The sequence below is a fragment of the Rosa rugosa genome, chromosome 3, assembly GCF_958449725.1.
Source record: "Rosa rugosa chromosome 3, drRosRugo1.1, whole genome shotgun sequence".
Lineage (NCBI taxonomy): Eukaryota > Viridiplantae > Streptophyta > Magnoliopsida > Rosales > Rosaceae > Rosa > Rosa rugosa.
In genome coordinates this window covers 17,255,365-17,270,101 of record NC_084822.1, presented here as the reverse complement: position 1 = coordinate 17,270,101, position 14,737 = coordinate 17,255,365, and the positions used below count along the sequence as shown (strand labels likewise).

The 14,737-nt window shown below is 40.3% G+C and overlaps 1 protein-coding gene and 1 long non-coding RNA gene across 3 annotated transcripts; both read left to right on the top strand.

Annotated features, from left to right (window-relative positions):
- Positions 1-6,851: 6,851 nt before the first annotated feature.
- LOC133740743 (uncharacterized) lies at positions 6,852-10,419 on the top strand. Of its 2 annotated transcripts, none has more exons than XR_009861388.1 (7): positions 6,852-7,423; positions 7,994-8,069; positions 8,218-8,315; positions 8,721-8,830; positions 8,938-9,011; positions 9,568-9,656; positions 10,175-10,419. It is a non-coding gene; the product is annotated as an uncharacterized LOC133740743 (long non-coding RNA). The 2 variants fall into 2 exon arrangements; XR_009861389.1 differs by having other exon boundaries at positions 9,394-9,656.
- A 1,891-nt stretch (positions 10,420-12,310) lies between these two features.
- On the top strand, positions 12,311-13,735 carry LOC133738920 (2-oxoglutarate-dependent dioxygenase 19-like). Its single transcript, XM_062166596.1, has 2 exons — positions 12,311-12,659; positions 12,768-13,735. The coding sequence occupies exons 1-2, from the start codon at positions 12,405-12,407 to the stop codon at positions 13,578-13,580; spliced, it is 1,068 nt and encodes a 355-aa protein (XP_062022580.1). The 5' UTR covers positions 12,311-12,404; the 3' UTR covers positions 13,581-13,735.
- The last annotated feature ends 1,002 nt before the right edge of the window (positions 13,736-14,737 follow it).

Genomic DNA, 14,737 nt, shown 5'->3' with positions numbered 1-14,737 from the left:
GTGGGAGGCCATGAGCTTGGATCCAGATGGATAGGAGGTGGAAGTGGGACGTCCTCAAGTCGAGCCTCAAGGGGCCAGAGGTGGACACTGACAGTGTGACCCATGACGGACCAGGGGCCCCGTTGAAGGATAAGTTGACCCCCATCTGAGGCCATTAGGGTGATGGAAAAGGTACGATTGTCTCGGATAGATTCAATGTGAACCTCACCAAAGTTTTCCCAAGCACGGGCCAAGATCCTGATGACAGCAGCCACGTTGAGAAATTTTTCAGCAATGATGAACCCCAACAGTTATGTTGGTTGGGCTGGTTCAATCTCAGGTTGATTGAGGTCAATGACCGGATCATCAGGAATTGGATTTGGGTTTTGCTGGGGTTGCATTGTGCAAGAGCAGAGGTATATAATTTTGAAGGGTGATAAATGAAAGATGTGGGAGGAGGAAGTGAACTGACTTGTCTGGGGTAGGAAGGTTGCCGTGGTTGAAGAACCCAGTTCGATGGGAGATATATAGCAGGTTAGGCTGGTGTTAGTGATCATGAGGGGTGGTGTTGTAGTCGTTATAGGCTTACGGCGATTTATGACTTGAACAGAGAGGGCGATTTATGACTTGAACAGAGGGGGCAGTGGGTCGCAGAGCAAAAGCTATTGCTGGGATTAATGGTGATGGTATTTGCAGGGGGTGATGATGAGGGGGATGGAGGAGACGTTTAACAGAAAGTAGATGAAAGAGGAGACGTTTGGTAGATTCTGAGGGAGCGAGACGCCTGGAAACTGGGAAAATTGAATGAGGAAATTTCTGGGATTAATGGTGTTTATAGGTGGTAATGATGAAGGGAGATAAATGGGATTGTGACGGAGGCTAGAGGGATCAGCGGTGATGATGTAGGGGATCAAAGGGATCAGCGGTGATGTAAAGGGGAAAAACAGAGGAGAGGACGTTCTACAGAAGGGTAGAGTAGGGAGGCAGCTGGGGAGAGGCAATGAAGTGATGGGTGCCTGGGTGGTAATGGTGGTGGCTGGGCGATGAAGTGATAGGTGGTAATGGTGGCGCTGAGCGGTGGCGTTGGGCAGTGAGCCAAAGGGGTACCAGGACCCGAGATGCCACCTCAAGGAAGTGGGGGGACTCTCTATTCTAGAGAGAGACGCTCTCAACTAGAGAGAGAAGTGAGACTTAAAAAAATATAAAAAAACCTGGACTTTGACTCATAAAAAAATAGTTGATGCTAAGAGAGCACCAATAGAAGAAATGAAAGATTCCTATAAGGAGAATTTGATAACAACTTCCCTATAAAATGCAGGCCTTATTAGACAAACAATAGGAAGCAACAAAATTAAGGATCTAGGAAACGTGTTGTGTAAAAAGATTAAGGGAGGTGTACAGAGCATGAGAGGTATTGTGCACCTAGTTTGCTAGGGTTTGGGAATTGAAACTCTCTAGGGTTTCTGAGTCCTACAATTAGGATTAAGACAGCAGCAACCATGGCTGGCTTACTGCCTCTAACAAGTGCTCCTCCTTTAGTGTCAGTGCTGGTGGGCTTTTGCCTTATGAATTCATTTTCCCCTTCGAGGGTGATATGTTGAATAACGCTAGTGGTGGCAGGATTGCTTCATATTGGGAGGTTGAATCTGATTTTCAGGTGGTGGTGGCGACGCCGAACTTCCGCATAGTGGCTAATATTGGTGCTGCGATTTTTGTGACTGGTGGCTCGCTAAGTTATGGTGATGCGGGAGGCATCACCGAGGGAGTTTGTAGTACGAGGGAGCCGCAATGCTGGTTGGCCATGGATTGCGAGTGACTGCGGCTATGGCTGACGGTGGTGCAAGGTTCAGCAGGATTGGCTGGGAACGTGGATCGAGTATGGCAACGAGGGCTGCTCTCCTAGTGGTTCGAATTGAAGCGAGTGGCATACGATGAGTTAGTGGCTGATGTTGCGGCGGGCGAGCATGACTGGTGGACAGAGCTGCAATGGAGTGGTGGTCATTGCAGCGCAACAGCCAACCTGATCTTATATAGGGTTTCATATTGGTCATTGGGCTGGAGAATTGGGCTTCTGGGCTTAGGCTCAATTTGGTATTTTTTATTTTGTAAGAACTTTTTCACTTTGGGGGGAGGGAAGTTTGTAGGTATTGAGGCTGAGAAAAGTCGCCATGAGTATCAACATTGTCTGCGCATGCAATTTTAAACTCGTAGGTAGTGTTGGGTAATTTTTTGACGTAATACATCAGTAGTTAAAAAGGTTGAATTACTTAGGTAGCGGTCTATCTGTTAGCTTTAACGAGCGGGTTGTTATATGTAATTTCGCTGAACTTCAATATTAGTTGACTATTTCTCTCAAAAAAATAAAAAATAGGAAGCAACAAAAGAAGATATATGCAAAATTATGGAACAAAATAATTTTACAAACTAATATATAGAAACCATAGGTACATAATTAGACGGGATAGAAGCCATACTTGAACCCGATCCCAGGTCTCATTAACATTAAGAAAAGGAAAAGGATCGGCCAATATTCAAACCGGCCTTTTGATCCCTCTCGATTCTACCATTAAGAAATGGAAACCAAATGTTGGAAGAAATAGAGCAACACCTTAAAAGATTAAGCATAAAAGAATCAAGCAGCTCTAATATTCCTTTAATAAGTGTGTTGACAAAAAATGATGATGAAAACTCAGATAGTGAATCTGATGTTAGTTAGATTGAGAAAAACTTCAAAATAGAAAAACTCAATTTTGCGAGAATAACAAGGAATTATAACCCTCAACCTACTCCAGTTGATGTCCAATTAGAAGAGGCTAGTTTAAACAGACATAGCCAATATCAGACCGGAACTCTTTATGAATGGAATATAAATGGCATGAGCGAATAACAAATTCTTAACCACGTACGTACATGAAATGATAATGGTGAGTAATGCTAAGTACACGTGCCCATAAAACAGATAGTCAAATAGAAGATATACTAATAGCAGGATTTATCGGCCTGATAAAAGGATGGTGGGATAACTATCTCATGCAAGAGTCTCAAAACACGATTAGAAGTAGTATCAAATTGTTGAGCGGAATATCAGAGTTTGGGGTTCGAGGCCGAGTACATAGCCAAGGCCATGAACTGGGATCGTGGCCTGCAATCCTGGCCACTAATTTTTATCCGGGTTGTGCACGGCCCAATCAAGCCACCGGACTTCCCCTTCACACCGATCACGAACTTGTGATACTAATAATTCAGAATGACATGGGTGGTCTTGAAGTCCAGAACAAAGGCAAGTATGTCTTTGTTGATTGTGCTCCCGATGCTTTTATTGTTAACATCACATGATCAACTACAGGTATACCAAACTTTCATCTATTTATTTGACATAACAAAATTTGAGAAACAATGTCTCTTTTATTTATATATAGTTATATAGTTCAAAATTGTTCATCCAATATTTATCAGATCTTGACTAATGATAAGTGCAAGAGCAACAGGCATTTTTGGTTTCTCTTTCCGGTTAGTTTGGGCCCATTTTGGGTCTTTATTTACAATTTACTGTTTGTTGAATATAAAAAATTATCGCAAAAAGAAAAAAAAAATGCAATGACAATTACTTATGCTCCTACCTAGCAACCTGTTGATTAGGTAAACTGGTAGTTTTTATTATTTCTTACACCTAGTCTCTATACAGTATATGCTCTTCTTTGGCTGACTTGTTTTGAATTGTTTCGAACAGAGTTGTTTTAATAATTACAAAACGATGGCATGGGCAATTTTTAAACTAGGTTATGCGGTCTGTTTGTTGTCTGTCGGTCAAATTTGCATCACTCAATTATAAGTGTTTTAAATCTTGACTAACAATTTGCAAAGACTAAGACGTACGTACTTGTTGTTGTGCGGAAGCGTCAAACAGGTATGAAGTATCAGAAATATGAAAAGATAAATTAATAGAAAAAATCCAGAAGACCAAAGATTTACGTCGTTCACCCCAAAATCAAAGGGTTACATCCACGGACAGAAACGGTAAGGAGATTCCACTAATATCAAAAGGAGATTACAAGGTGTTTAGCACTCAAACCCAAAATCCGATTACACCGGAATACACTCACGGAAAGCGAAAGACCAAATAGAAGAGCAATTACCTCAAACATATATTGTCACTCACAAGAACAAAAGCAACAAGGCAAAAAGTAATTTTCTATAGAACCCCAAAACTGCGGCTACTTCTCAATAACCCTAAGTTGCGGCTTTTTTCTTTTCTCTCTCACACCTTAATTGGTGACAGAAAGCATATATTTATATGTGCATGAGGCATACTCCAAAACCTAATAGAATTAGGTTAATCATGTGGGCTTAGTCCAAAAGATAATTGATGGGCTTATTAATTTAAGCCACAAACCAACACTTGTATCAACCAACTGTTTGTCTTACCATACCTTATCTCTAAACACAAATATATTTCTCAGTTGTTTTAATAAAAACAAAACGATGGGCAATTTTGAAGTTATATGTAAACTAGTTTATCCGATCTGTGTGTGTTGATCTGTCAATCAAATTTGCATCACTCAATTATATGTGTCTTAAATCTTGACTAACAATTTGCAAAGACTAAGACTTTATCAACCAACTGTTTGTCTTACCATACCTTATCTCTAAACACAAATATATTTCTCAGATCCTTAATAAGAATGGTTATATTTTTAAAGGAGAAGCTGGTCCAAAAAACTCAGACTGCTCTTGGGTCTAGGGTTTGAGATTTTTCGCTTGTCCGGCGGCGCTCGAGCTCGGTGAGGGTCTTCCTTGCTACTGATGGATCGTTGTCGAATGGGTGTTTTAAGGCTAGTCGCTCGGAGAGTTCTGAAGAGAGTTTTTTGGCTCAAGGTTTGGTTGGGTGGCGGAGGCGAATTCCTGATGATATGGTAGGCGGTGATTGTGTTGTGCAGGGATGGCGGTGTAACCCCTGACGATCTAAGCGACGACGTGGTTCCGTTTGGTCTGCGTAGCGGGGTGGGTCTTGGTGATATGGGCGGCGGGGTAGGGCGATGTGTCGTGGCGATGCTGGGTTCGGTCATGGCTTGGTTGCATGGACCGCGTGGCAGGACATCATCGGCAACTGGACGGAAGGAGCTACACGGATCTGCATAGGTTAAAGATGGCATCTGGCCTTGCTCAAGCCAAGTCCTATTGGGCCTTGCGGTTTTGGGCCTCTTCTCTTGGAGATGTCCTTTTGGGCTTTGATGTGGGCTTTAATTTGGGCTAGGGCTTTGGCCCTTGGTCCAACTCTATGTTTTGAGCTTTTTTTGTCTAATTACAATAAATTTCATTGTATTAGGAACCTAGATCTCTAGCGCTTCCGGCGTAGTACCGATGGAGGATCCCCACTATCTCTACGTATTTGATTGTCTAATGAGTAGGCCGATTTCTATGTACCACTATTGGTACTACTACTATCTTCTTGTCTGTCTATGCCCTTAAATGAATGCGGAATGGTATGTAACGGCCTATTCTGGTTTGTAATGAATATATTACAATCAGTGATGGATTGATTCAAAAAAAAGGTTTCCTTAATAATTGTTTTATCTCCCAAGTAAAATTCTTACGCTCCGTTTGGTTGGTAGGAATGTCAAAATAGGAAAATGATTTATTTTCCTTTCTAGACCGATATGGAATGGAATAAGTTTTGGTATTTTCATGTGGGTGTTTGGAATATTACTAGAAATTAAATTCTTGAATTAATTTTTCATTCCTATTGTAGTGTTTGGTAAGTTATAAGAATGAAATATAAATTATAATTTTCAATAATCCCTTTTACTAATTAAAATACAAATATGACATCAACTTATAAAGAATATTGGCAGGGGAATATAAATTTTTCAGAGGGATAATTTTTATGTAATTTTGCCTTTGACAATGGGAAATGGAATTAGAATACCACCCATGATTAGATAATTTTGTCTAGGCTTTATAAGGGAGTCAATTTTAGGTCAAGTTAGCAAGAAAAAAAAATGGCAAACCCTAGCCTCTCCTTAACAACGTTCTCTCTTGCGCTGATCCTAGAGCTGCTCCCGAGCGGCAACGAATACAACGGTTCCGGCCAACAAACCTTGGGACGCCTGTGTCCCTTCCTTTTGGATGGCGTTTCAAATTCAACAATGGTTAGATCACCCTCTTGGGCTGGTTCCTCTCCATCTCAGCCTCTCTAGTCGCGGCGAGTTTTCGGTCTCTCTTCCGAATCTTGGCAGTGGCCGGATTTGAGTTCGCACCAAGGCATGCGGTGCCCCAAACCCGGTCTCGAACAGAGTAATGGTGTGGATTTTGGGCCACTAGAGTTTGTTTGGCTCGAATTAGAGACTACTATGATGAATTGTGGCTCTGTGCTACCAATACACGATGACGCAATAGTGGTTGTTATTAGGTTGATCGCGGTGGAGAAGTTGTGCGGTTTTTGGGCTGGGATCGGTGCTCTAGCGCCGCCGTGGATGAGAATGAAATCTTCTGAGATTAATGACGGCGCAACCATGATGTTGTCGATGGCGGCGAAGGGTGACACTAATGGGCTGAACACTGAATTCCCTTACCGGTGTTTCTGGTGGCTGTGTCTGAGACAGGGGTCTCTGGTGGTCCCACGAAGGTGACTTCGGAGTGCTTGGAATGGAGATGGGTGGCCAAATCAATCTGGGCCTTCATGAGTTTGGGCTTCGGTGGGGCCCACTTTGCCATATTATCTGGTTTGGGAGCCCTAATCATCTTTGGGCTGGTTTTGTTGGGATCCAGATGGGCTAGTGGAAATTGGGTCTTTTCTGGGCTCAATTCACTACAAAAAAGAATTGTGTTAGCTTCACCAATTTGCGTCGGCCTTCAATTGCCGTCGCCAATGCCTTCTCTTTTGCGACGGCAAAAACTGAGGGGTCGCCATTGTGCAAAATATTTGCGACGGTAACAACTGCCGTCGCCACTGGGCGTGGCAAACCCAATGGTTTACTTCGGCAAGAGTTAGCCGTAGTAAAACTAAAATACTAAGAGTTTGCGACTGTAAAAGACATGCGGTCGCGTTTCTTCAATTCTTCCCGTGGTATGAAAACCACGACAATCGCCCTCTGCTCAAAAAGAGAAAAAAACTCTCTCAAAACGGAGGCCGATCTCTTCGTCTCTCTTGTCCACCCTCTCTCTCCCTCATCGCAAATCCCATCTTCCGCCAATACTTCTGTCTAAGCTCTTCCTTATCGGCAAACCAGATTGGGGAAATCTTTTGGGGGTATCGTTCAGATCTAGATCCCTTACCTGCAAAAGAGTCAATTGGGTCGCTTATCGTAAACGACGACGGTGAGTCGGTTTTCGGGGAGCTCTAGCTGGCTGGAGACCAGAGCTAAGATGGGTTTCAGTTTAGGATTCTTGGTCGGAATCTTTGGAGTTCTAATTCTCTCTCATGCCGCTTAATCAACTGTTTAGTGTAAGCCCCTAAACTCCCAATATATACAAATAGATATATGAAGGAAGATTGTTTTTGGGCAGGTAATGTTGTTTTCTTTTGAAGAGTTTTTCATTGCCTGATCAAAATTTCTGCTTTTGAGAAATTTCCGAATTCAATCTGGGTATTGCTTACTTTTATGGGTTCATAGCTATTTGTGGGTGCATGTCGATAAAGAAGTACAAACCCAGATCCATGAGGCTGAAACAGGCAATGGGTTGCAAAATGGGGATTTGATTGTGTAGAATGGGGGATTTGGGAGTTGGCCTGAATGCTGATTCTGATGAATTTTTTTCCCCCTTATTTGTTTAATTCCTTAAAATAATGATTCTTATCATCTAGCTTATATTGAGGCATGAAGCCTTTATTTTGTTTAATTTATAGATTGTTGTACATTTATCTATGGATTCAGGTTTTGAATTCAATAGTTACATATAAAATGCTTTGGGTTACGGGAATTGATGTTTAATTTATCATAATAAAGAGAAAGAGATTATCTTTAAGCTTCTAATGATTACTTAACTGATATATGCACTTGCCTTTGGATTCCAGGTAGCAGGAATAGTGGATTAAATTCTGCACAACACCTTTTGGCTGGTGAAACAGGTTGAACGTTTTTGATACATAGGTGAAATTTCTTTAGTGTACAACGAATTCTTTATTTGCCACACCTAATTTAGTGAAGGGATCTGTACTGTTGACAAATATTTCAAAATGGATGTGCAACAAAGTGTGAAAAGTCTCACATTTTGTTGAATTTTGATGCATCATTGCAGTTTAAGGAAAGCGGGGGTCAATTTGCACAAGAACATATTGCCCCCACATGAAAACTCATGGGAGAGTTTAATCGATCTTCATGGAATTATTGCCCCAGGTACTATTTTTATGGTGTAAAGTGATTTTCTCAGCATACCTTGAACTATCTTGGAGATTTGGCTGCTTATGGTTTGGAAGTTGGTCATAGATTATAATGGATTTCTGTACAGAAGCAATTTTATTTTTATCAAATTCTGTGTCAACTTTCTGTGCATCCATTGTTCACTAGGATTGGACATTTCATATTGACTTTGTTGAAGGAATTGTTATGTTTTGATCATAGAAATTTGGCATGCTTTGTTTTATGTGTTAACTTTATAAAAATAGATAGATTTGTAGCTGTTCGTCTTCCTGGAAAAGTTTTCATTGTTCCAGCTACTTATAATTGTTATATAAAGTTAACTGGCAACAATTATATAACTAGCAACAATTTTATAACATCATGGAATTGATTGTTTGGCAGTCAATCTCTTGCTGCAAATGGAAGCAAACCACGAGGTCCCATCAAGTCTTGTCCTTTCCTGTCCTTTTAGCCTTAATCATGGTGAAGAAAGAGCAGCAAGACGGAAAGAGGTATGAATTGTTATTGAAGTTATTGTTTTTTCCTCCTGCTGTGGTTCATTAAATGGTTGTGGGTTTTTTTTATTTGGATAATGACTTAATGTCAAGTTCTATGCCAGTTCTTTGAGAGGCTGGAAGAAAAGAAAAGTGGAGAGGCAGAAAGTAAGCAGCTGCAAATGAGAGATCTAACAGGGTTAGTTTCTTATAACTTTTAAGTATATGCTTCATGACAACTACAAATTTATAAATGCTACATGGGAACCAGTATAATTTGAAAAGGTGAAATTTACTAACATTGTTAAGGAATCCCTTGACTTGAGCTGATAAGGGATTATTTATAAAATTTCTCAACTTGATTGAGTATAATTTATGATTTGGTCGTTACATCTTTCTACCTCTTTTAGTGTTGGAGTATTTGTATGGATTTGAGTCCAAGATCTGTCACTTGCAAGAGTAAAACTTTATACCAAAGGTTAATGGACACTTTTAGTTGCTTTAGTGATTGTAAATTTGTAATACTCAATAATGTATTTATCTTAATATCTTAATTCTCATTTTTAATAGTGTTTGTACAGATGACAAATTTACAACAGAAGTTCTCATAGGTCAACCAATATGGTGATGCGAAATCAACATAATTGACATTACTTGCCATTCAACAAATCAACTCAAGCATTATGATTTTCATTCTGATGATGATGCGAAATGTTATATTCTATTTAATTGCATCACTCTCAACTTTTAAGCAGATGCTTAAAGGAGATCCACCACTTTCAAATTACGAGCCTCATGAAACAGCCAAATTTGTTGCAAAAGGACACACCCCTGAACTGAAAAAGTAAGCCAATCTTATCTGAGACTGAAGCATTTTTGTTTTGGTCATGGCCTTTTTTGAATTCTCTGCAGTCAGATTCTTATTTACACTAAATGCATGACCTTTTACCTGCTTTTTTCTCCGAATTTGGGTAAATGATGTTCCATGAAATATGGTTAAAGTGAGTATCTATCTCCTCTTTTGCATATCTCAGGAATGAGAAAAGGTTGTTTTTATGTTTGAATGACTGGAGTTGTATCATTCAGATAATGTAACTGCAAAGGCTTAAACTCTAGTGCTATTTCATTTTGGTTAATTTTATATGCCTTTTGTCTTAGTATGACACTTCTGCCTAAGATGAAGCAGTTTTATATGTTTTTTATCTGCAATATTGTCAATGTGTTCAAGTCTCTCCTTATATGTGGTGGCATCAATTCTGGTTCAAGTCTCTCTATGCAGATTTTGTTGAATCACAAGTTTCACATTTTCAAATACTTGTCTTAAATCTACTGATTTTGTTTACAAGAACTGAATTTTTACAGTGTAGGACCTATTGCTATAGAGAGAAGAAGAGTGGTGGAGGAGGAGATAGACACAAAGAAGAACATAGCTATCAATGAATGAATGAAGCAAAGAAGAATACCAATGCGGTTGAACTTATGCGCTTGAATTCTGATTATGTAGGTCATGATACTTAGCCTACTGAGCGTCAGCATTATGTATTTTAATTTTTGAATGTTTTTGTATTTTCAAGATTGGTGAAGTTGTATGAAATGTATAGAAATAATGTGAAAAAAAACATATGAAATTATGATTTATATGGCTTCTTTTGCTCAAAATAGAAAACCTGGTATGCAAATTTGCATGCCAGGTTTTTTTTTAATCAATAATATGCATTTTTGCGACGGCAATGTTGCTGTCGCCAATGACCTTTGGCGACGGCAAAATTGTTGATGGCGTCGCCATTATGCCGTCGCCAAAAATCATGCGACGGCGTAATTGCCGTCGCAAATAGCAATGGCGACCCCACCAACGACAACGGCAATTTTGCCGTCGCCGTTGGTCTTTTGCGACGGCAATTTGGCTTTTGGCAACGGCCTTGCGCCGTGGCAAATTGAATTCTTTTTTGTAGTGATTCCAAGCCAAGCTCTTGGTTGGGCTTGAGGCAGAGAAGATGCATTCTAGACGTGGGTCTTGGGTCCAGGATAATTGTTGGGTTATCAAACCCATTCTTTAGTTAGTTTTCTATTACTAGCCTATTACTATGCGTCTTGATCATAGTGAATAGGCTCGCTTTGAATAAGTGAGCATGACATGTCGAATGAATGGTCATATCCTATGTATCACCGTAGTGTTTCTTCACTACAACTTCTTGTCTATCTGTACATGGTAGCGGAAGGATATGTAATAGTCATTCTGGCCTTACCCTTATATTATTAATGAAAATCTCTATAATGCTTTTCCTCAAAAAAATAAGGGAGTCAATTGACTAATTTTATTTTTTATTTCCTTTCCAATCTCTAATTACAACTAAATGACACCTCTAAATGAAAAACGAAATTAATTCTCATTTCATACCATGATTTCCTGCTATCCAAACTGGGCCATAAGTAAACCTACGTAGGAAAAGACTCGAGGTGATGGCCGCATGCCCTGTATGGAAGAATCCATAAAAGAAGACCAATACCATAATAGTAACAAAAGAATGAAGAAATCTGAATATCCAAATTAAAATAAGCAACTCCAACAGCTTCCCTATAATTTCTGTATAATAGGGAAGCAAAAGTTAAAATTTTAGCATCTTTTTCTTCTCCAACTCCAACAGATTCCCTATTTTACAACAATCTCTAAAATCTCCATATTATTCCTTAAAATTTTAGAGATTGCTGTAAATATAGGGAATTTGGTTTTCTCTTTCCTCACTTTCTCTAAAATAGGGAAAGTTATAGGGAATCTGTTGGAGCAAAATAGACTCTTTTTTCCCTAAAGTGGAGAAAAATCAAAATATGGGGAAGCTGTTGGAGTTGCTCTTAGCATGCAATCTCTAAATTTTGGATATATAATTTAATAACAACTATTTGGCGAGACGCTTAAAAATCCTTATTATAAGTTATTAATTTATAACACTTCACATTCTTGAATGCTCTTTTTTTTTTTTTTTTTGTGAGAAAAATCTTGAATGCTGTTTAAGACATTCAATTTTGAGTCACAAGTTACAAGAACGGATAATAAAGATACAAATTAAAGCACAGAATACTAGTATTTGTCTTACATATATGTTATCTTGTATATATGATTCCAAAAACAAGTGCATGTGAATAATCTTCATTCTCATTGTTGGTTTCCACGTCCAGTTTTATTCCACTATATGGGGCTACATGTGTGATTGATATATTGATCTTCCAAGAAAGAGAGACCAAAAATCAAAGAAAATTGAAAATGATGGAAGGGTTACAATTTAGAAGTTAAAGAGTGGCATCAAATATATTCCACATATATGGCCGGTCTTCAGTCTTCTACTGACATCTGCTTGTTCGTGATTAACAAACACTTTGATGAACTAATTGGAAACCTGGTCAGCTTTGGAGTTCGGCACTACGTACTAAAATATAGCTAACCTCACAAACATTTCTCCACGTGGAGAATTTGAGCTTCCCATCTTCTTTGGCTATATATAGCAACCCAGTCATTCATCTGACCTACACCAGTAAACTTGATCCCTTCTCTCACATTTCAACTCTTTTGATTCCAAAACTTTCATCTCCCAATTAAATGGCACCTACAACAGCCAACGTTGCCGAGGAAACCAAAGTAGCAAGCATAAAGACGCTTACGGGCTCCGAACTCAATTCCGTACCGTCGGAGTACACGTACGTCAAGAACCCCAACGATCAAGCTGATGCCAGCGACCCAGAGCACTCAATCCCCACCATCGATTTCGCCCAACTCACCTCCAGCTCCCCCGAACTCCGGTCCAAAGCCATCGAAGAGCTAGGCAGAGCTTGCCAGGAATGGGGCTTCTTTCAGGTATACATACACAGAAATGCCGTACCATTAGAGCAAGTAATATCTGAGAATATATGTGTACTAAAATAAATGAAGATAGGGCTAATAATGATATTTGGTTCTGATTAGGTGATCAACCACGGCGTACCTGAGAGCTTGATGAAATCCATGATCGAGGTGTGCCATAAGTTCTTTGATCTTCCTGAGGAGGAGAAGAAGGAGTTCCAATCAAGGAAGCTATTGGAACCAATCAAGTGTGGGACAAGCTTTAACGTTGCGATCGACAAAGTTCGTCTATGGAGGGATTTCCTGAAGGTCATAGCACATCCCGAGTTCCACTCACTCCATAAACCCGCCGATTACAGTGAGGTTTCGTTGGAGTTCAGCAAACAAACTCGACAAGTTGCAACAGAATTGTTGAGTGGAATATCAGAGAGCTTGGGGTTGGAGGCCGAGTACATAGCCAAGGCCATGAACTGGGACCGTGGCCTACAAATCCTCGCCGCTAACTATTATCCGGCGTGTCCACAGCCCGATCAAGCCATCGGAATCCCCCCTCACACCGATCACGGACTTGTGACTCTCCTTATTCAGAATGACATGGGTGGCCTTGAAGTCCAGCACAACGGCAAGTGGGTGCTAGTTAATTGTGCTCCGGGTGCTTTTGTTGTTAACATCGGGGACCAAATGCAGATCTTGACTAATGATAAGTACAAGAGCGTATGGCATCGGGCAGTTGTGAACAACAGAGCTACAAGGATCTCCATAGCAGTACCACATGGACCTGCACTTGACACGGCTGCTCTACCAATTCCGGAGTTGTTGGGTGGCGAAGCTCCAAAATACATCGGAATGTCATATGAAGAGTTCATGGAACTTCAGGCAAGCCCCGCGGCGTACATGATGCCTTGTTTAGATCACCTGCGAGTTAAGGCTGAGTGAACCAAGTCAATGGCGACTTGACGTTTCATATGTGCTTTGATCTGGATCTTGTGGGTGGGGAAATTCTGGAAGAATTTTTTTTTTTTTTTTTGTTAACGAGTTTACCCATGTTTTTACCCTGTTTCTCAGTTCTCTCGAGAACATTGAACATTCAACATTCAACAAAACCCAGCTGTCTTCAATTCATACGTAAAATTGTATTTCTACTTCTTTCATTATTCTTGTAAATCACCTATTAGTGAAAATGCAGTAGATTCATAATTTCTTCATCTTCTTGTAAACACGAAAAATCCTGCAACGAATGAAAGAAGGACACGTGTACAAAATAATATATTTTTATTAATGAATTTGAGGGATACAATCTCTATAGAAGCTCTTTCACAAGAATCTCCTCTGATTCGATCTCTGACGTTGATTTGATCCAAGGGTGGCGAGCACTTGATCTTGAATCGAATGGTTGTAGTGTGAACTTCTTGCTATGTTGATGATTTGAGGAATACGATTGACCAAGGGCTGTAGAAGCTTAATCTTGATCGGATTTAGGCCACGAGTTGTGTCACGTGGTGAGCGTTCTTCGGCTTTAGTAGGGGACTAACCGGCACGTGTGTTTGGTGCTTGTTGATTCTCCACGAGCTTGATGAAGAACTTGTAGAGGATTTACTTTGTTGACGACTTGCAAAAGGCGGTTGATCAAGGGATGCATCAGCCTGCTCTTGATCAGATTTGAACCATGAGCGATGTTACGTGGTGAGTGTTCTTTAGCTTTGATGGTGAATGAATCGGCACATGTGCTTAGTGGTTGTTGATTATCCACGAGCTTGATGAAGAACTTGGCAGAAGCTTTGCTTTGTTGACGACTTGAAGACGACAAATGATCAAGGGCTGCAGAGGCTTGAACTTGATCAGATTTGAACCACGAGAAGTGTCACGTGGCGAGTATGGCTTTGATGGCGGATGAATCAGCACATGTGTTTGGTGCTTGTTGATCCTCCGCGTGTTTGACGACTTCCGAGCTTGTAGGTGATTTTCCCTGCTTGTCTGAAGTCGGCGAGGTGAAGAGACCGGCTATTTGGCAGCTTGATGGTTCTTCACGAGCTTGGGAGACTTCTGAGCTTTGGAGAGGTTTCTTCCGTCTGCTTGCGTCCCTCTGTCTGTCG